Source organism: Panthera leo, chromosome C1 (assembly GCF_018350215.1).
Source record: "Panthera leo isolate Ple1 chromosome C1, P.leo_Ple1_pat1.1, whole genome shotgun sequence".
NCBI classification, from domain to species: Eukaryota; Metazoa; Chordata; class Mammalia; order Carnivora; family Felidae; genus Panthera; species Panthera leo.
Window position 1 is genome coordinate 183,219,275 of NC_056686.1, and position 23,515 is coordinate 183,242,789.

The window sequence follows — 23,515 nt, forward strand, 5'->3', positions numbered from 1 at the left end:
GTATGGACCTTATCCAACATGACTGGTGTCCTTGTAAAGAAGGGGAGATTAAGCAGACATACACGGAAGAAAGCCCATTGAGGACACAAGGGCAAGAAGGCTATCTACAAGCCAGGGAGAGAGATCCCAGAAGAAACCAACCTTGTCTACATCTTGTTAACAGACTTCTAGCCTCCAGAATTGTGAGAAAATAAATTTCTGTTGTTTAATCCTCTTGATTATTCCTGTGACTGTTACACTTTGTTATCACAGCCTTAGCAAGCTAATACAGTGACTGTATTAGTTTGGGCTGTTACAACAAGAATACTGTAAAATGAGTGGCCTCATCAACAAACAGTTTGAGGTCAGAGTGTCAGCAGGTCAGGTTCTGGAGACAGTCCTCTTCTTTATTTCCTCTTATGGTGGAGAGAGAGTGAGCTTTAGTTCTTCAGCCCTTAGAATGGCACCAATCCCATCACGGGGGTTATACCCCTATGACCTCATCCATACCTCATTACCTCCCAAAGACTTCACCTCCACGTATCATCACACTGAGGATTAAAATAGCAACATATGAATTTTGAAAGGACACAAACACTCAGTTCATAGCAGTGACCCAGGACAAAAAAAAAAAAAAAAACTTATGAAAGCTAAAGTTTAAGGAGCTTTCTAATATAAAACTCATCAGAAAAAAAATCCACATTTTTCTTTCTATTGATTGTTGGCTGATATATATAATTTGATTAGATTGCATTTTTTTATGTGAGGGGCGCCTGGGTGGCTCAGTTGTTTGAGCATCTGACTTTTGATTTTACCTTAGGTCATGATCCCAGGGTCATGGGATCAAGCCCTGCTTTGGGCTCTGCACTGAGCATGGAGTCTGCTTAAGATTCTCTCCCTCTCTCTCTCTCTCTCTCTCTGTCTCTCTTCCTCCCCTCCTCCCTTTCCTCTCATGCTCTCTCTGTCTATAAAACAGTATTAAAACAAAACAACACACACACACACACACACACACACACACACACAAAACAAACAAAAAAAGAATGCATTTTTATGTGAAGTGGAGCGTCCATGGTCACAATGACTTGTTCTCCATGCGGGCAGATAGGATGATCTCCTTAGTGGTGCAGTTGGAAGAATTCCACCAGCCCACATCTTCATCTCTTATCAAATATATACATTATTACTTCACTGGATCCCACTGCATCCAAGATACACCCATTATTACTCCACTGGCTCCTGCCTCCCCCAGCTATATTGTTGTCATATTACCTGACCTTGAAATTGCTATTAACATCATGGCCAGTCCTTTGGGTTTTTTTCTTCCAGAAAATTTTATTATAAAAGGGCCTGAGTAAAAGGTAGGGGACAGTATACATACTGGTTATGAAAAGGTGGGCTAGTTTTGGGGTGAGGTGGTTCTTCCTTGCTAGAATTAAACAGTTGGACAATAAGATTTTGCTGGTGGAGTGAATGGCAGTGGTCCTGGGAAATTCTAGGCTGAAGTGAATGTGTATTCAGTGGCACCCAATTTATTCTTTCATTCAACAAATGCTTTGGATCCCTGTTGAGCAAGACCCTTGCTAAGCTGCTGGGAATATAGCTGTGCACATGATGGAATCAGCCTCTATACTCAAGAAGCATGTGTTCTTGTAGGGGGCACAGATGTTAAAAGGTGCAAGCCATAATTAGTTATTAAGTTGTAATTGTGGCAAGTGCTATGTCAGGAGAAAGGCTGGAGAGAGTGAAAAATAATTTCACTTAATTCATTACATTGCTAAAGGTTGGCATCATTTTTTAGCCTTTGTTGTCTAATGTGGAAAAGCTAGCTACAGGTATCTATTAAAATAAAAATAACTAAAATGAAATAAAACTTTATATTCAGTCCACCAATGGTACTAGTCACTTTTCAAGTGCTCAGTAGCCAGTTGTGCTGGTGACTACCATATTGGACAGCAGAGATGTAGAATAGTTCCATCATTACAGAAAGTTTCTTTGGCAAACACTATCTGGGCCATAGAGGTATACCAGAATTATGAAGTAAAAAAGAGAATTCTTAACTGTTAATTCCTTAGAGACTAGAAGATATATATATCTATATATATCTATATATCTATGTCTATATCTATATCTATATCTATCTATCTATCTATCTATCTATCTATCTATGTATCTATCTATCTATGTATCTATCTATCTATGTATCTATCTATCTACCCAAACAGTCCACTTTTGGCTTCAGGCCACAGTGCAAATCTCATCTTAGTCTGGCCTTCAAAATGAGAAATGGGTCTTCAATTTAAACTACAGGCAGATTTTCTTTTCTCTTCGTATTATGAATGTTGAGGTTTTGCATTCTTTGAGCGTTCATTTTTGTATTTATGAACAATTTGTCCATAGTAACTAGGGGATTTTTCATATTTTTCCTTTTATTTAAGAGAAACCTGAGTATATAACATAAACATCCTGTGGTGTGTAGATAGGAAGAGCGCTGGAGACTGTTACTTTACAATAGTGTAGTAGCACTTGGAATGTTCACAGCTGGGAGAGCTCATCTCAACTTCAGCATAGTCTGTCTCTGTTTTTCCAAGGACAAGAGAAAAGAGGAGAGAATAATATGTGGGCAGAGAAGAAAAAATTAGCTGTGGCGGTTTAATACCCTTGAAGTTGGTGTTACTGGAAAACTTCATGAAAATAATGCGACCTGAAGCTGAGGATTAGAACAAATATTATATCATGGTGGGGGATGTGCTTTGGCCGCCACACCTAAAGGTCACCCTTTGAAGGCCGCTGAGACGGCTGCCAGGATCCATTGATTCCTCTGTAGTACTGAAACATCTCCTGGCAGGTGTCAGCCTGGCTGCTTGAACACATCAATATGGAAAGTTACAGAGTAGGGAAGAGTGGCCCATGGGATCCTACTGGATGGTTAGAATGCTTCAGTGTTTGTTCTGAATAGACATTGTGTGAATTTTTACTTAAGCTGCATAACAAATATGGCCATGTGGAATAAACAAATATTGACAAATGTATTTTTCTTACAGGGATATCGCTTTTTTTTTTTAAGTCTTTAGGGTAACAAAGTTTTAAAATCCTGTCTGGGTGTATACAGTACCTTTAATTCATGTCTAGTGAGGTTGCTGTCTTGTTAAGTAGGTCATTTCCTTTAATGACGTGCTTTCATTCTTCTTGTATAAGTTGCCACTTACCCCTATGCTCCAGCCACAGCAATCCCTCTGCAGTTCTCCAGATATCCCCTGGTCTCTCCTGCCTTCTTAGGTAATTTTGCTTAGTGGCTGATATTTTGGATATTTTTTTCCTCCAAGTTTCTCAGAAAACATGGAAAGATGGAAAAAAGTGGTCGTAAAATGATCTGCTTCCCCAGCCATGAAGATTTCCCAAGGGGCTGCATGAAGGGAGCTGTCTCTTCCTTGGCCCTTCCCTCATTTCCATTTCAGTCCCAAACCTGAGATGTTAGCATTCATTCTGCACTATCAGCAAGTTAAAAATGATAGAACTGTTTCCTAAGAAGGTTAGCAAATGAAGGAAGCTGGTTTTAAGTGTTATTTTGGTAAGTGTGTGTGTGTGTGTGTGTGTGTGTGTGTGTGTGTGTGCGCGCGCATGTGGGCTTGTATTCTTAGTCTCTTTGTATCCTCATAGTTGTAAAACTGACTTTTGTCCTCTCCACTTTTATTTCTGGTGGGTGTTTATGGCACAGCAGGATGGAGAAGGGCTAAGGGAAGTATCTATGAGGTGGACTCTTTCAACTGCCCTTCAACTCATATATCTTCCTTATTGTGAATATTCATAAATGCATAATGGTAACATTTCCCCCATGCTGAATCATTGCTAATAACCCCCCATCAAGTAGAGGAAAGATCTTTATGTCTTAAAACTATCAACAGATTACTTGAACCTGAGAGCTTTGTCATATTAGATTGAATGGTATGTGTTAACATTTTCAAAACAGCAAGTATAAAGATACTGCCTTATACATATAAGAGGCATTGATATGTTAACCTATTTATTTTTGATTTTATAAAATAAACCTTATTGGACATTTTAGAGTTATAATTTTTTCTCCATTTGCCAAATTGTAAAAGCAAGTGGCTACATTTTTTTTTGTCTTTGAGGAGGCATGACTAGTTCAGATGTCGCTAAGATACTTTCCTTCTGTGAAAATCATTTTCTACTGTGTGAACATAGTGTTCGCTTCTAATTTAAAAGCTTACTTATACAGGTTAGTGTTACATTAATGTTTTTTGATGACTTTTTAAGTTTTCAGAATGTCTTTGAGGTTACTTTTACATACCTAGAATGATTGAAGTGTGAATTTACATGGAAGCAGATGAATAAACCAAATAGTTTTCGAGGGACATTTCTAACCATTGGAGCACAAGCTTTTTGTGGACAGACAGGAACTCCCTAAGCCCAAAACAGGGGAGCCACCTGGTGGACAACATGAAATTCTTCATTTTGTGGAGGTAGTTGTACATGCATGGACTATGAAATCCCTGCTTTTATACTTTTTAATGTAGGTAGGTTTACTTATATATTTAAGTTAACATGCTTTATACTTTTAATTGATGAGTGCCTTTCTCACTTCATATAGTTAAAAGGGCCCTAAAATAAGGAGAAAGAATATTAGGATACTATGAAAATCAATTTAGAAGAACAATCAGTTCAAGAAGTAGAGGTTTTTAGTTATTCCATTTCATATTTTGTCTTTTTCCTTTCGCAATTCATTGTTCAGCCAAACTGTGTTTATATATATAAAATGGCTTTTTTGAAAGACTTTCAGCTCCCCTCTGGCTACTCTACTTCCTATCTCTCTCTTCGCCTACACAGCCAAACTTCTTAACAAGGTTGTTTACACTTGCTGAATCCACTTCCTTACCTCCCACACAGTCCTTAGTCAACTTTAATATGTCTTCTCTGCTGACACTCCATTAAATCATTCTCACCAAGGTCACCAGTCACCTTCTTGTCACGAAATCGTGTGAACAGTTTTTAGCTTTTATTTTCTCTGACTACTTGGGAACGTTCTGCATGACTGGTCACTCTTCCTTCTTGCATTTCTGCTTTCCTTGAATTTTGGGACACTGCCCTCTCCCTGTCTTCCTCTTACACCTCTGGCTCTTTCTTTCCAGTGGTTTTTGTAGATTACCCTTCCTCTCTGTCCTTCTACTAAATGCTGGTGTTTCTTAGCGTTCTAGCCTAGGTGCCCTTCTCACTCCATTCTCTCTCCCTTGGTCACAGTGTCCATGCACATGGTTTTTATTACCCTAGCTCTGCTGTCAAATTCCAAATGTGTATATTTGGTCCACAGGTCTCTCCTAATCTCTAGATGACCTCCATTTGCCACCCTTCCTTCCAAGCTACCCTTCAGGCATTGCACTGGGGAGGTCTTTCCACCACAGGGAGGTCAGCATGTCTCAAACTGTGCTCATCTCCATGCACATCTACCACCTGCTCTCAGTGACACCATTGGTATCTCTACTTGAGTGAATAAATGAATGAATGAATGACAATTCAGAGTTATCCATGCAAGCATCCTGGGAGTTACTCTTGATCTTTCTCCTAAACCTCCACCTCTAAGCAATTACCAAATACTGTTGGGCCAACCTCTGAAATATATCCCTGAGTGATCTCCATTCTCATAGCTATTGCCTAGTTTTTTCATTCATCACCTGAGTTAGTGAAAAATCTTTCATTTCCCATGTACACTATCCCCCACTGCAGCACAGTAGCTCAAGTGACCTTCCTAAAACATAAATCTAATTATGGCTAGTCTTTGTGTTTAAAGCCCTTCCAAAGATCCCCATGGTGCCTCCTGCAAACTTCCCGACTACCTCTAGGGAGCTCTTTGTGACCTCTTTCCTCTCCAGCTTCGTCTCTCACCTCTTCATCTCTCCAGCGTCCTCTGCCATGTGCTCCTCTAGCCACACTGAACTTTTTCAAGTTCCTCGATGGCACCAGCTGTGCTCTCATGCCCAGCAGTTATGGGAGCTGTCCCTTCTGCTTCAAAAGAGTGTCTTGTATCCCTGCTTCTGGCGGGGGGGGGGGGGGGGGGGGGGGCGTCCCCACCCTATTGTTTACACTGCATCAGGGGCACTTTATCTGTGCTTCAGCTGTTAGCTCAGGTACCCAGTTTTCAGGCTGCCTTCTGATACCTCCTTCTCCAGTCCCTCCATCCTCAACAGGATTAGGAATCTTTGCCATGTGATTTCCACCATACCCTGCTCTTCCCCATAATAACACTTTAATCACTTCCTGACCTCTTTCCCACCAGAAGTCTCTTATTTAAAATAATTAAATGATAAATTTTAACACCACAATTTTAATCTGAGCCCTAATTAATAAATGACAGACTTTCAGTATATACGATGAGCTCAAAGAACATCTCCTCCAACCCCCTTCTTTAATAAAAAGGAAAGTGCAGCCATGGGAGTTAGTGGTGATATCCCCAAGGTCACACAGCCGATTCCTAATTTGTTCATCATTCTTTCCACTGCCGACATCAGTTGCAACCGCTGTCTTTTCTATCCTTGTGACTGATTCTGGCTTTCTCTATCAGAAGCTTAGAGAGCTTTAGCTGGGATGAAAGTGTGGTTTAAACTGTATTGTGCCTTGATCATCAACCAATCAAATGGTGTGGTTCAAATTGTGATGGGCCTATCATTTTTCATTTAAAGTATTTTTTTTTTTTTTACCTGAGTTACAGGGAATAGGGACTCATTCAGGCTTCATCGGGTGAGAAGCATCTATGTGACAAGGCAGGAAACATGTCTTCTGAGAAGAAGAGAAGCCACAGAATGGACAGTCTCACAGGGACTTGGGCTGGAAGACCATTGCATTCCAAGCAGGCTTTAAGGGACCGTATTTTTTTCTTCTCTCAGGAGTAAGAATTGTGGATTTTCTCTCTAGTGTGGTGGCCTTGAAAAGGCTCAGCTCTCTCTTCTTTCTTGCTTTCCTCTATATATTTCCTAGCACCTCTTTCTGACTAAAGCTCTTTAAATTTCCCAGGTCACCTTCTAAGAGAGTTAATCTGATTACTTTAACTAATTGCCATCATTGCTGCCTGGAGTCGTGCCAGCTCAGAGGTCACTGGCCAGCTATTAATTGGCCACTCTTGGGCTACATGTGAATGCTCGGTCCAACCAGCTGTGGCCAGAGTGGCAGGCTATAGTGCAGAGTAGGGCCATCCCACCTCAAGGTCAGCCCAAGACTAGTTTCTTTAGCAAGTGTCTGTGCACATGGTCAGGCTCACACAAGGCTTGTTCTGGATTTTCTACATGGTGATAATTTAAAGTTCATTTTTAAAATGTGCACACTTTTTGGTCTGCATATCAAGTATTGAACTATTGGAACTGAATATGAATGTTCTCTCCCACTAGTTTCTGACAGTTGATTTTCACAGTCATCTGGGAAGAAACCTAAAGACTAGACAGGAAGAGCATTTAGGGAGGTATCAGCCTGGCACTCATAAAATTGAATGGGTTTGGTGAATATATGATGAATTTTTCCAGGTATATATATTTATAAAGTTGATTTAAAAATGAGAAGGTAAGAATGATGGTATCTGAAATTCAGAAGAAATGTTTTGACAGGTGTATGTGATGATTTAATGGTGCATTTTCCATAAGGTGGACGGGATGATGCTGTGGAAATGCATGTTGTTCAGAAAAGTGGTACTCACTGTTGTGCACTTGCTGTTGAATTTCTCTGTGAGCTCTGCCATTCATGCTTTTGCTCTACTGTCACAAAGCTGGATCATTATTTTCAGAGGTGCTAATAATGTGTGAACCTTGATTGGATTCTGGATTTTAAAAAGTTGCCTGAGATATTTTGGGACATTTGGGAAAATTTAATATGCATTTCATATCGGATGAAATTGCTGAATGAGTGTTAATTTCATTGGGGTAATAGTAGTATGTGGTTATGTCCTTCTTTTCATGATGATATGCCTACTGAGATATTTAGGGTGAAATATATATAGATAGATGGAATAGATAAATTGACTAAGCCAAAATGATATAGTATGAACAGTTGGTAAATATAGATGTTATTATTTCAACTTGTGTCTAGCATAATTTTTAGTATATTTATTTATTTTGAGAGAGAGAGAGAAAGAGAGTGTATGAGCAGGGGAGGGGCAGAGAGAGAGAATCCCAAGCAGGCTCTGCACTGCCAGTGTGGAGTCCGATGCTGGGCTCGAACTCACAAACCCTGAGATCATGACCTGAGCTGAAATCAAGAGGCTTAACCGACTGAACCACCCAGGTGTCCCCGTGTAGCATAATTTTTAAAGTAAACAACACGTTGGAGCAAAATATGTTGCTAGTAGTTTGGTGTTGTGGGTGACTTGAGTTTGAGATCTGAAAGTTGAGTGAGTCTTAGATTAGGGAAAACAGGTCTTGAGATATTGGCATTTCTTTGGTGTAACGGTAGTCTGGTGTTTTAACCAAATGCCCTGCGGGATTTAGGGCACCGACAATGAACACCTCATTACTGACCAAACCTCCAAACATTCCTTGTGTTGGAAGCCAAGTTGGCCACTCCTTGATTTAACTATTAATAAGAAGTAGCCATTTCATCTGATAGCTGCCTTACCTTCATTAGTTAAAAAACGACCCATTGGGTGGAGGATGCAGGGCAGTTGCCCCTTTAATAGTGTCTTGCTGAAAGCTATTTGGCCACTGCAGTTGACACAACCTAGAATTCCTGCCAGCATAATTGGGTGCCTAACGGGCTGCTGGATGGGCTAGCCCTGAACATGTCATGACACACTCCTAAAGGGGACAGTTTCAGCCTATTTAAAAGTTAACGGTTTTGCAGAGAATAAAGATGTCTTTGGTAAAAGGACACGTCTAGACCAGATGCGGTATGGCTGTCATTGGGCTGCAGGGAATGCCATGCACACTGAAAGCCGTGTGAATGGTGCCCTTCAAGTTGTGCAGCCAAGGACCAGATGGCACAAAATACCACTTGTGTGCTAAAACCCTCAGGACTGTGGAGGTGGTTAAGCAGCTGAAGCCATTTTGTGATCAGTTCACTCTGTGGCCCATTGTTATTACATTTACACTCTTATTCTAGCATTTTTGCAGATTTATTTTTTGGATAGATGAAGTAGCCGATAACTTAAGCAATGTAATCAGTAATTTCTTACAGTGAAATTCCAAGCAAATAGAATGCATTTTCAAAGTGTTCTTTTCGTACTAGTAACTATCTCTATAGTCTTTGTCTGCTGTGGGGTTTGGAGTATCCTGCATCTTTCAGGCTGCTGTGAATGATCTTTTTGAAATGGAAATAGTATGAGCTGGGTAAGTAGAGGTTGCTCTAGAAGCTCCTTCTGTGTTTGGCCTACAGCACTCATGACACTATGAATTCCGATTTCAGGGTCATTTACTATCCAATGAAAGTTAATTTGAGGTATCAGGAACTTTCAAACAGCGTTTGTTTTTTGTGCTGATGACCATCCATTACTGAAATTTCATTTGAAATGCCATTAATTATCTTTGTCACCTTGCTAAAGGTTGATACTAATCTTCTGTCCTCTCTTATTAGATCTGTTGACACAGAGGCAAATGATCACAATAATGGGAAGGAAAGAGCAGAGAGCAGGAGAGTCAACAGGCAGTGGCTTCTTACTGTTTTATTGAATGGTTCTTTTGTCAAAATGACTGCAAGAGAATTCTCAGTATGCCAGTCTCATCACACAAACCTAAATTCATGAAGTTTTCTGCACTTGAGTCATATTTTTAAAGTTTAGCTCAGGGGTCTCTATTATTCAGCTCACTGGTGTTGAAGCAATTTTGTTGACATTTTCTGTAAGTGGATTAGGCTCACAGTCATTGCCCAAAGCAGACAGATGGCTTCTTACACAGAACACCCTTGCAGGAACCTATCTTATGGTATCTTCAGAAATATAATGGGTCTGTCACAAGAGATAATGTTTGTCATTAATTTCTTTTGGTGACAGATGACTTCAGTTCATTTTTACTTTCTCACCTGCCTTAAACAAATTGGCTGTTTAACATTTTTTTTATTCCAATAGTGAGCAGTGCTTCGATGTTTTACACTGAGCAATGATGTGACCTCTAAATTACAAACAAGGAAATAAGCTTTTGCACGGGAGAGGGTGATACATTCTGCGGTTTCCCAAGGAACGTTCCCCCATCAATGGAATTATTACTCTTTTAATTTTAATCATGATGGGGTCTTTCACAGGTTATCAGTCCTGCATTTTATTCTCTGCAACAGATTATTCCCTCTATTTTGCCAACTTGTCTTTTTTAAGTTTCAAAGTGGTTTTTGTTTCCTCTCATTTTGTAAGGTAGAGACAGTACAGTAGATATCTATAACATTGTCATTATTGATAGCAAAATATTGCATTACTGAAACTTTAAAATTATCTGTTTATAGGATAATTATAATGCTAACATTCATTAGAGTTTGCCACATATTATTCTAAATAACTCACATGTATTGTGAATACAATTCTTAGAGCCATTTTATGGATGAGGAAACTGAGGCACCAAGTGACTTTGCTCAAGGCCAAAAAGCTAATAAGTGGTTGGAGCCCAGGATTTGAATATAGGTAGGCTGACAGTGGCGGTCACACTATATATTCACCTACAGAATAGCAGTATGGTTACAATTCAAAGCCTCTGGGCCAAACTGCGATTATATGAGAGAAATGTGGCATCCTTAGAATCAGATGTATTCTTTCATCACTCCTGGAGTTCTGGCTCTGCTCCCCAATTTGTGTGTGCCGCCATCTCAGCCAGCCAACGTATGGGGGAGGTTTTTAGGAGCTTGTGGATACTGCAAGGAGAATCAGTATCCCAGGGAGCTGAGAACTAACAAGTCCTCACATTAATAGCATCCTTTAAAATGTACAGCTAGTGCCTGTAATGAATTTGATTCTCCCATAATCTTCTTTTTTGGATCTGATCATGATGATATCTTTAAAATGAAAACCAATTATCTTCTCCACACTTCTCCCATTCATGAGTCTTCTACCATTGCTTTTATATTTCACTTTTCTGAAAATTTGGCTCAGATTAAAATTATTAAATTCTTGCAAACGCCGTATATACCTTGAAGGCAAAAATCAGACGTCAAAGTATCAGCACAAAGGAAGTATTTATGTGTGGGACATTCATGGGGTTTTATCACAGGATTTTTTTTCTTATTTACTTATTTAGGATTTTTTTCATTTTTAAACCAAATCGCTCTTAAGCTATTTTTTTCTTCTCCCCATTTCTAAGATCTATTAGATCACATGTACAACATATCATGTAATGTACCTCAATGCAAAGAAAAATAATACAGTGAAGAAAAAGCATCTGTTGGCCTGGGAAGCAGGCAGTATTAGTTATTTCCTTCATACTTCTTTTCTGTGTGAACTTAGGCAGTATATTTACTTAGTATTCTTCACCTGTAAAGTTGAAAAAAATGATAATTGATCTTCAAATATCTCAAAATATTCTCAAAAATGTGAAGTAGTTGCCAAGAACTCTTACTTAGCAGAGGAAAATGATACTGTCACTAAACGATACTTCATTGAGTGTTTTCCACTTTCATTGTTTTTTATTCAGTATAAACCCAAGGAAACAAAAAAATTCTACGTTGGTAAAATATAAGAGAAAATGACATGTATTTGGCCATTTTGGTGCTATGTCACAGAGGCAGTATCCTACTAAAGCACTCTCCCATCCTATCTCTCTCTGTGTCAGCAAGACTATAGGAGGATTGAGGACTCAAGGCAGGTATCAAAAGATCCTTATATCATATTTCACTTGTTATAAGATGCCAAAAAAACGAAGATGCTTCTGTGTCTCAAATTGTTGCTCAGATGTGTCTTAAACAGGAGAGACTTGTTTGATCCCTTAGGCTACATGTTCTCACCACATCACCTCCCTGTAAGCGCACGGCACCACTTGTGATTAGACATAATTTTATTTTTGTGGCTTTTGGATTTATGCTTGTATCCCTAACTAGACCTCAATTCTATGCGGGAGGAAAGGGCATCTGTGCTTACCGTCTTACCCAGAGTCTAGCCCTGCAGTTCTTAATGCGTGCAGTACTGCCCTCTAGAGGGCACTTTGGAAAATTGAGGAGGTGATGGAAGAATTCTCTGGAGGTATTTAGTGGGAGCAGCCAGGAATGCTGGGTGTCCTGCACTGTGCAGGACAGGGCAACATAAAGAACAGTTGCCCTCATCTTTCAAGACTTTAAGTCCTGCCTTACTAAATCATCTAAAATCAGAGTACTTTAGTACACGATATTAATCTTTTTACAAGAAGTTATGTGAAAGGCCCAGTATCCGAGGAAAACATAGTTACTGAGAGGCATGTCTAAATGAATGAAGATATTGTTTCTAAATTATTGAATAATTTATTCACTCTGGGAATTCTGTCTACTTAATTGTATGATTGCTATACAGTAAGCAATTTTGGAACAAACTGGGAAGTGAGTTACTGGTTTTAATTTGATACTTTGTTATTATTGACAATCCATGGTAGACATCCCACAGTGTCCTGTGAAGTAGAAGCTGATATCATCAATCACAAGAAAAATATCCTTTGAGATACCTTTGAAGATTTGGCAGCTCTGGTAGGGTGTATGAGTATTATTTATTTGCTCACTTGTGGACTATCAGACTTTTTCTCCATGGTGAGAGTCTGTACTTGTCTTGGTATGTTATCCCTATCTTAAAAATTTTTTTTTAATATTTTTATTTTACTTTTGAGAGAGAGACAGAGTGTGGGCCAGTGAGGGACAGAGAGAGAGGGAGACACAGAATCTAAAGTAGGCTCCAGGCTCTGAGCTGTTGGCACAGAGCCTAATGTGGGGCTCGAACTCACGAACTGTGAGATCATGACCTGAGCTGAAGTTGGATGCTTAACCGACTGAGCCACCCAGGCACCCCATGTTATCCCTATCTTAATTAAAGTTATTTTCCTTTCTTCTTTTATTATATGCAAATAGGTGTGATCTGTTGCCATTATTTGTTTTTATGCTAGTGTCTATCTGGTGCATCTACACTGTCATTTTCCTATATTCTTTGTGTGTGTGGAATGGCATCTGATCTCTTTGTTTCTCTGTTGAATTTAATGAATTCATATTAAGTAAGTTCAGGCCCCTGCCTACTTCATTATGGTTTCTTGTGTGCCTGCCTGTTTAAATATTATAATACATATTATTTTGTTTTAAATGACCATTCTTTTATTTCTCTTTACAGTGTAGCTAGGATGCTATTTTTACTTCATTTTTAATGTATATAACCAGCTTATATTAGTTTTGACTTTCATTGTATGATAGTAAAGGGAGCCTTGCAAAATATTCATTTTAAAGAACCTTGGTTTTGACAGAGCTGGGACCCACAAGTCAAAGACAAAATGCCTTGTGTATAGAATATGTTTAATAAATATTTGCTTGATGAACAAATAGATGAATAAGGCAAAAGTGAAGACATAAATCTTTGTTGATAGTTAAGGGAGACTACCATGGCTCCTAAATCAAAGGAAGGAGGTGGGTGTGTCTTCGTTCACACACGCAAAGCTGAGAACGACATACAGTAAGGACAACAAATGGGAATTGGAGGTATTGAATTCTATACTTCTTAAGTTCTGGTCAACAAGTGCATCTCAGTGCAATAGATTTTATTGAGGAATGCAATGTTACCCATCACGAATGGCATATGTTGTCAGCACTGTTGCTGCTGGATTGTTATTACCATTATTATTATTATTATCACAGTAAGTTAGTTAACACATTTATCAACTCACATAGTTACCTTTTTTTTGTGGTGAGAACTGTTAAGTAAGAACTGTTATGCTAGGAAGATTTACTTTCCTAGCAACTTCCAAGTATATAATACGGTATTGTTAACTGTCGTCACCATGCTGTATGTTAAATTTCAAGAACTTACTCATCTTGTAATTGAAAATTTATACCCTTTGACCACCTTCACCCTTTTTCTCTATCCCTTGCCCCGGGCAGCCATCAAACTACGTTTTGTTTCTATGAATTCTGTTTTTTTTAAGGTTACACATAAAAGTGAGATCATCCGGTATTTGTCTTTCTCTGTCTGACTTACTCCATTTAGTATAATGCCCTTGAAATGTCTCCATCTTGTTGAAAATGGTGGGATTGCCTTCTTTCTCATGGCTGAATAATATTGCATTATATATGCAACATCTTTTGAAATGTCATTAGATGCTATATATAGTATATGAATAATATATTAAAGAATATGTATATTATATACATATATATTAAAGATACATATATATTAAGGAAGATATATTAGAAATCTATTCGTTTGATGGACACTCAGATTGTTTCCATGTCTTGGGTATTGTAAATAATGCTGTAATGGGCATGATGGTGAGAATATCTTTTCAAGATCCTGATTTCATTTCCTTTAGATATATACCCAGAAGGGGAATTGCTGGATTATATAGTAGTTCTATTTTTAATATTTTTGAGGAAGCTCCATGCCCTTTTACATAGTGGATGTACCAGTTCACCTTTCCAGCAGTGCACAGATGTTCCCTTGTCTCTATATCCTTGCTGGTGCTTGTTATCGCTTGTCTTTTTGATAATAATTATTTTGATATTAGTTATTCTAACAAGTGTAAGGTAGTTTTGAGTAGCATTTCCCTGATAATTAATGGTTGAGCACCTTTTCATGTACCTTTTGGGCATTTGTATGTCTTCTTTGGAAAAATGTTTATTCAGGTCTGTTGCCCATTTTTTAATCAGATTATTTATTTTTTTGTTATTGAGTTGTTAAATATATTGAGTATATTTCTATATACTTCTATATATTTCTATATATATATATAGAAAGAGAGAGAGAGTTCGAGAGTTCTTTATGTATTTTGGATATTAACCTCTTATCAGCTGTATGGTTTGCAAATATTTCTCCCACTCAGTAGGTTGCCTTTTCATCTTGTTGATTGTTTCTTTTGCTGTGAATTGCTGTGAAGAGCGTTTTAGTTTGATGTTGTCCCACTTGCTTGTTTTGGCTTTTGTTGCTTGTGCTTTTGGTGCCATACTGTTTTAATTACTGTAGTTTTGTATTATAGCTTAAAATCAGGAAGTGTGATGCCTCCAGCTTTGTTCTTTCTCAGAGTTGCTTTGGCTTTGCAACCTTTTGTGATTCCATGTGAATTTTAGAATTGTTTTTCTTGTTCTTATATTACCATTGGAATTTTGATAGGGATTGCATTGATTCTATAGATGATGTTGGGTAGCATGGGTATTATAATATTAATTCTTCTAACCCATAAACATGAGATATCTTTCCATTCATTTGTGTCTTCTTCAATTTCTTTTATCAATATTTGGTAGTTTTCAGTGTGCAGATCTTTTACTTCCTTGGCTAAATTTATTTTTAAGTATTTTATTGTTTTTGATGTTATTGTAAATTGGATTGTTATTTTTATTTCTTTTTCTGATAGTTTATTGTTAACCAATAAACAACTGATTTTTGTGTGTTGGTTTTGTATCCTGCAACTTTAATGAATCCATTTATTAGCTCTAACAGTTATTTGGTGTAGTCTTTAGGGTTTTCCATATATAAGATAACGTCTTCTGCAATAAGAGAGAATTTTGCTACTTCCTTTCTGATTTGGATACTCTTTCTTTCTTTCTTTCTTTCTCTCTTTCTTTCTTTCTTCTCTCTCTTTCTTTCTTTCTGTCTTTCTTTCTAAAGTTTATTTATTTATTTTGAGAGAAAGAGAGAGAACAGAAGCAGGAGAAGGGGAGAGAGAGAGAGAGAGAGAGAGAGAGAGAGAGAATCCCAAGCAGGCTCTGCGTCATCAGGGCAGAGCCCAATGCGGGGCTTGATTTCATGAACTGAGAAATCATAACCTGAGCCGAGACCAAGAGTCAGATGCTCAACTGAGCCACCTAGGCTTGCTTTCTTGCCTTTCTTTCTTTCTTTCTTTCTTTCTTTCTTTCTTTCTTTCCTTTTCTCTTTTGTTCTCTTTTTCTTTCTTTCTTTTCTTTTTTTTCCTAACTGCTCTGGCTAGGATTTATAGTACTATGTTGAATAGGACTAGTGGGAATGGGCACCCTTGTCTTGTTCCTGATCTTAAAGGAAAAGCTTTCAACCTTTCACCATTGAGTATGATGTTACTTGTGGTCTTGTCAGATATGGCCTGCGTTATATTGAGGTGTGTTCCTTCTATAGTCAGTTTGTTGAGAGTTTTTATCATGAAAGGATGTTGAATTTTGTCAAAAGATTTTTATGCATCTATTGAGATGATTGTGATTTTTATCTTTCATTCTATTACAGTGATGTAATTAAAATTATTAGTGAGTAGTATTTAAATAATGTTAAATGACTTCCTTTATATATACACTAAACAATACAAAGATAATTTCTTCTATATTAAAAACTATTTTTAAAAAAATATGGCTAATGTAAAGGTCTTATGCTTAAGACGCAGTTACCATTTTGAAGTAAATAGGGTTCTTCATTCCTTCAACATTGAAGTTAGTCAAGATTTCTTGATGAGAAAGATATTGTAACAATGGAGGATGTTATTTGAAAAAGAAATGTGGAAAAAGATCTTATTTGCTAGGTCTTACATATGCTTTCAAATTTAACTTTCAAGTATAATTTTCATTATGTTGAATTTCAACAGATTCTAACTTCAAATTTTTTTGTAGTCTTTTGAATAATTGTGGTTATTAGACATGTCATGCTGCTTTAGTTTGCAATGTTGTCTTCTCTTTGAGAAGTACAAGAGAAATACCTCTGTCATGACATCACCACATTTTTGATCTGCTATTTTAATTTCTCAAATGAAGGACATTGTAGTAGTTATTTCTACCTCATTGGAGCAAAACATTTGACCTCTTCAGATAATACAGAAATTCCCCAAAAGCATGGTTTTTGAACTAGTAAGGTGGTAATAGGGCACCACCTACCACTACATGGTTTTGTCCAACAAATGGTAGCTGGAACAAATAAAGAGCTGTTAATTCCACCATACTGTCTATGGTTGACTTTTACTATAGTATTGTTGTCCGTGGCTATTGACACTAACTGTAGGTGTGGACCCCCACATGAAAGAATACCAGCGTATTGAGTATGTGCTGAAAAATACCCATACAAGTCTGCCAGGAGACAGAGCTACATTTGTTTATGTGTGTGGATGTGTATGTGAAGGCTTCTTTAAATATTTGTGGTGTGCTCTGAGATGGCCCACGCATTTCCTTCACACGCGACACGGACACTAGTCGTGATGTTCTCCTGCTCTTGTATGCACTAATAACACAAGGGATAGTGCAGTTCATGGGAAAAATGGGTGTGGAGGAGTCATGGATGTCTTTGGTAAGTTATTCTGCCAGATTGTAGCCAAAATTATTTTCAAATTAGTGTTGGGGAGGGGGAGGGAGCTGCCTTTCTTAGTAAGAGGAGGAATAATACAAATCCTAAATATCTTTTGATAAGTAATAAAATACATTGCTAATAGATAATTTACAAATATATAACTACTAAGTTTACTTGCATTTAGAATTCCAGCCCTTTTTATGATTGTGATATAATGAGATAATCTATGCAAATTTGCTTATAGTTCATATACTAAGTGTTCAATAAGTGTTAGCTTCTGTTTTGGATTGTGATGATATTTTATTGTCAACAATAAAGTCATTGGCAGTAATAAAAATTGTAGTGGTATTGTACAGCAGCCCCATTTACAGTTTAAATTGCATCAGATATTTCTTGACTTCCAGGATTTTAATTGCAATCTAATACAGTTGCAAGGATTTGGTTATGACTGCTTAATCTCTCTTTTTTTAAAAAAGCTAATTAATCATCACTAATTTTTAGATTCAAAACCTCTATAGTGATCTCTCTATGGTTTTCTGTGATGCCAAGTGTTACTGTTTAAATGTGCTGGGATTTCCATGGACTCTTAATTTTGAGAGCCATATAAATGTGGAGGCTGAATTGTGGCTATTGCCCTTGAGACTTTCGATAGTCCTATTGTCCCATGAGCATCAGTCTGCCTGAGATGCCCTCTATTACTCTTACTTTTCTTTGGGTTAAATCAGTCCTCTTTTTTTCTGAAGCATCCCTAACATCAGAGGAGAGAAACCACAAATTGCTACGAGATCACTAGAATATTCAAACATCAGCAGCAGCTTGACATTTCTTTCAAGTTGAGTGTTCAGTGATCAAATTGTACATTAATTTTACATTTCAGGCCATAACAATCCCAGATTTGTTTGAGTATCTAATAATATTCAGTTTACATAATTCCAAGTAAAGTTCTCTTCTCTCCTTTTTCCTCCCCTCCCAAGACCTGTGTTTGAGGAAATATTTTGAGCATATTTCTTTAGAAACGCCTGTTACAATACTCCTTAAATACATACTACACGCGAATACCTTCAAATTGATTAGCTGATCTGAATACCTAATACATGTTGTAGGAAATGATACACAGGACAACGACGTTTTGACAGAGGAGATACTGCATAAGCTGGCTAGTTAGAAGTTTGAGAGGGCGTGTAACAGAGTAAAGAGAGGGATGCTAGTTGGCCAGGGGAAATTGCTGCACATATAAAGGGAAAAAGCACTAAAAAGGAATGCCAAGTTGGGAGTTGTTAACAATAAACTTCACTCTTTAATACAATAGTATAAGTCTTTTCTGGTCCTGATATCCTAATAGGGAGGACTCCAGGAGCCGCAGAACAGAAAGATGACCTTCATTCCCCCTTTTTAAAATAATAGGGGACAAAATTTTTATGTAAATATTTCAATGTAAAATCTTTATAACTTGGTCTTTCACTTTGTCTTCTTCTGTTAGTTAACAATTAAATTTCTCTTTCTATTTTTTTCTTCTTGTATCATTCAGCCAGGATGTGTCGTCTCCTGGTTTTTAGGAGATGATGTAGTTGTGTTTTCGTGCACTGGCACAAACTGTTTTCTCCAATTGGCCATTGTTTTCTAGAGAGACTGACTTCTGTGTACCAGAACCGGCACAGTCTGGCATTTGGGCCTGGATGCCACCTCTCAGAACTGATGAAATGCCATTCTGGCTGATTAATTAGATACGTTTCACAACCTGTTGCAGGATAAGGGACGTGAGAGCATTCTGCATTAGTAGCTTGAGAATTTTGAGATTTTTCTCCTTCTCTTACAATTAGGAAAGATGCCAATTTTGCTTTTGTTGTAATTTTAAAATGCTTTGTGAAAATTTCAAAACTAAAAGGAAAATGATGGGGCGCCTGGGTGGCTCAGTCGGTTAAGCGTCTGACTTCAGCTCAGGTCACGATCTCACGGTCCGTGAGTTCGAGTCCCGCGTCGGGCTCTGGGCTGATGGCTCAGAGCCTGGAGCCTGCTTCTGATTCTGTGTCTCCCTCTCTCTCTGCCCTTCCCCCGTTCATGCTCTGTCTCTCTCTGTCTCAAAAATAAATAAACGTTAAAAAAAAAATAAAAAAAAAAAGGAAAATGATGTCTTAAAAGTAACACTGAAAATGAGTCTGGATATGATCTCTTCATTAAGACAGTTTGGTTTTTAAAGGAATCTTTCAATTTGTAAATCCAGTAGCAATACACATATCTCTGTAAAACAGACTCTTGCAGGTGCATTTAAAAATGTTTTTGATGTTTATTTTTGAGGGGGGGGGTTGCAGAGAGAGAAGGAGACACAGAATCTGAAGCAGGCTGAGCTGTCAGCACAGAGCCTGATGTGGGGCTCGAACCCACAAACAGTGAGATCATGACTTGAGCTGAAGTCTGATGTCCAACTGACTGAGCCACCCAGCCACCCCACTGCAGGTGCATTTTAAGCAAATTAGTCAAATTTATCTGTTAACATATGTACAGTACCAGGGTGTTCATTATAGTAGTAGATTGCGATACTCGCTCTTTCGTATCACCTTATAGCATAGTTTACTTGTGATTATTTCAATTACAAACAGTTTTTCAACATATTTTCTTTAATCTTTAAAACTGTGAGGAAGGCAGAAGGATATTTTCTTGTTTATAGAAGAGAAGCCCAAGGAGAAATTGTTGGAGCTGAAAGCAAAACTAAGATAATCTGACTTGTGTCCCTGTCAGCGTGTCCTTGGTATACCTGATCTTCCTGACTCTAACTGTCTCCTCTGAGTTCTGTCAGACTTGCCACGTGAGCAGTGATTCTCTTTATATCTGTGTTGTTTTCATGGGTAACAATAAATAGGAGGCTTTCATGTGCTTTGTAGAGTGCGCAATTTTCCTTGAAGAGATGTCATATCATGTAGTGCTTGAGACTGCAGACTTTAGAGGGGCGCCTGGGTGGCTCAGTTGGTTTAGCGCCCGACTTCAGCTCAGGTCATGATCTCACAGTTCGTAGGTTCAAGCTCCGCGTCGGACTCTGTGCTGACAACTCAGAGCCTGGAGCCTGCTTCAGATTCTGTGTCTCCCTCTCTCTGTGCCCCTCCCCCACTCACACTTTCTCTCTAAAAAATAAATTAAAAAATTAAAAAAAAAAGACTCTAGAGCCCACTGCTGGGCTGTATTTGAACCACAGCTCTACCACTTAGCAGCTGCATGATGCTGGGAAAGGTGACTGCTCTGGGCCTCAGTGTTTTTTCATCAATAAACCGAGAATAAGAAAAGTGCCTATGTTCTTAGGGATGTTGTGACAGTTGAATGAATGAACATATGTAAAGCATAAAAAAGAGTGCCAGCACAGAGTAAGCACTTCACACATTATTATGATTACTTAAGAATTGCATTTTTCAGAGTGGATGTGACTTTATTTTGCAGTGTCCAGAGGGGACTCATTATGTCTGCATTAAACAGAACCGACTCCCCAAATTCTGCTTGTGTAGTGAATATTTTTCCCTTAGAAAATCCATCTCTATCTGACAGAGTGTTCATTTGCTTGCCTTGAGTCTTAGTCTAAAGTATAAATATGGTGTGTGGAATAGGGCATTGAACCAAGGTATGAGACAGGGACTTTAGTCCCAGCTCATTTACCAGCTGTGACCTTGGGTCAGTCACTAAACCTCCTCAGGCTCAGCCTCTTTTCTCCTCAGAAGAAGGCTAGACTATTAGACTTCCGAGTCCACTTATCAAATCCCTTTCTGTGATTGAGGTGATCGGGGCAAGTCCACTTTAACAAAAATATTAGGCAAAGCCCTCCTTATGCATCCCATTTAGTTAAATCCTGTTATTAGAAGGATTTAGCTATTATTACATAGGTAGTATTGGGAAGTGCCTGTGTAGATTTTGGGGAATTAAATATTCTAAGGCATTTTAACACAAATTTCCTCATATAGCCTAAGGAAAAACCATTCATCAAATTAAACAGCGTATCATGGAGCACCTTGGATAAAATAGGTGACGTATCCTTTGGCCGAGTCTATGCTTTGTGGAGCAATCAGTGTAAACTCCGCTTCTTCCCACATTGTCCTTTGCAGTTCAGGGTCACCTTACCAGGCACTGCAGTGAGAATGGAGAGGAGAAAGAGAAAGGACTCTTTTGTCTGTGCACCGGGGGAAAAGGTGCCAGCTTCCCCATACTTGCTCCTTCAGGCTTCTGAGCCAGCCTCAGCTTATACATCGATCATTATAATGAAGAACTAAAATGAGAAATAAAAATAAGGAGAAAAAGTCTTTCTTGAGCAGTGATGTAACTGACAGCTGATGATTTCCTGTGATCCTCCTTTACTTTTTGTTTTGAAGGACATGCTGAACCTCTGGAGCCTTTTTTCTCCATCAGCCAGATGGGAACACTGTCCTTAAGGACAATGTGGGTAAAGACAGAAGGAATGTGGGTAACTAATAACATTAAAAGACAGATTGCAAGGATAACCCAATATATAAACCCCAGCTCGCCAAGCATGGTGGTGTGTGATTTACGTCACAGAAGATGTTTGGGTTTGTAAACTCTTGTACACTGAGGGGCTGACTTAACTTTCAGTTCTTTGAGGAAGAGCTTCCTTCCTTGATTTCTCCCAAGCCTAGGAATGCTGGGCCTGGGTGGGACAGGGGTTGCAGCAGTGTGCAAAGTCTCAGACCATGGTGAGGGAAGGGTGGATTGTCCTCAGTAATTCAGAGGAGCCCCCCACCCTCGCCCTGAGGTTGCTCCTTATTACAGGATCTCAAGGGGGTGCTGTCAACCACAGAGCTGATCAGGATCAGGTTGAGGTCCTTGGCTTAAAGAGCAAAGACCGTCAACAGTGCTAGGAAAGAACCTGGGGATAATGCCTTGAAAAAGTGAGCTCTCAGGGTCTGGGTCTGTTTCCTCACTGAGTAAGAGCACTAACATATAGAGTGATATCACTCAGGATATGCCTGGTGCATAACTTTCTTCTTTGGTGTATATTTCTACTTGTTTGCAGGGCCAAGGAGATCTGTTGAAGAATGCCAAGAATGAAGCTGTAGAAAACATGAAGCAGATCCAGCTGGCGTGCTTGTCTTGTGGACTTAGTAAGGCACCTAGCAGTTGTGCCGAGGCCAAGAGCAAACGCAGCCTGGAAGCCATAGAGGAGAAGGAGAGTGGCGAGGAGAACGGGAAGCTGTGACCCTGAGCAGTACCGACACACTCACCCATCCTTCCTCTTGAGGACTCTGGTTTTTCTTTCTGGTTTTCTTTCTGTAAGCTTTTTAGAAATTCACAAAAAGGTACCCTGTATGGGGTATTGGACATAGACAGATATTTTCACAATGTCAGTATTTTAATGTAGTTAATTTATCTAAGTTAAAAGCTTTAGTAGCAGTGTTTAAAATTCTGAGATGAGTGTACATACCCATGTGTGGATGTGAGTGGGAGTGTGTGTGTGTGTGTGTGTGTGTGTGTGTGTGTGTATGTGTGTGTGTGTGTGTGTGTATGAGGGAGAGAGAGAGAGAGAGAGAGAGAGAGAGAAAGAGAGAGACAGAAAGTGAAGTGAGAGAGAAAGAGAGAGGGAGAGAGATTGAGATCCTGTGAAAATCTATTCTATGTTGCATTATTCATTTAGTAAGTTATTATGTTATCATTTTGGGACAAATTTGTTAATCTGAAATTCTAAAGAGCACTTATTATAACCTGTTGCTGTGTTTAATTTTACTTCTCTACCTTCTTCATTTAATTTAGAGTTCTTAACATAGGTTATTATCAAAGGAAGCCAAATTTACCAGTGCATAGATGTTTTGATAGACTAAATATAGATTAGAAAAATTCCTAAGAATCACAGTAGAAATAAAAGTGAGTGAAAGATTAAAAAATGATCAGAATTTCTAAGAGAATCAGCAAAATCATTTCTTCACTTAGAAACTCTTTAAACTATTTATTAAATAAAATCAAATTTTAGAAAGTTTTTTTGTGGTTGTATATTAAACATGTATGATTTCAGTGGAAAAGCTGATCATAAGTGAATTTATACCCACCTACACAGAACTCTGAAACACAGTGAGAGCTCTGTTGTAATTAGGACTTTGATGTGACCTTATTTTCAGTTATAAAATGTCAAGGTTGAGATTTTTAGGAAGGCCTCATTCTTCCAAACTGGGAATCTAGCATTCATCTATAACA

General features: G+C 38.4%; 1 protein-coding gene across 2 annotated transcripts in view; it reads left to right on the forward strand.

Annotated features, from left to right (window-relative positions):
* PLCL1 (phospholipase C like 1 (inactive)) overlaps nt 1-23,515 on the forward strand; it is a 345,162-nt gene that overhangs the window by 310,053 nt on the left and 11,594 nt on the right. Inside the window, exon 6 of one of the 2 annotated variants that reach the window (XR_006205632.1) lies at nt 22,344-22,599. Coding sequence is in view for 1 of the 2 variants with exons in the window: in XM_042949622.1 (XP_042805556.1) it covers nt 22,344-22,526 (183 nt within the window). In the remaining variant the exon portion in view is untranslated. Of the gene's footprint in view, nt 1-22,343; nt 22,804-23,515 lie in introns of those variants that run through there. The other variant, XM_042949622.1, reaches the window with a different exon arrangement.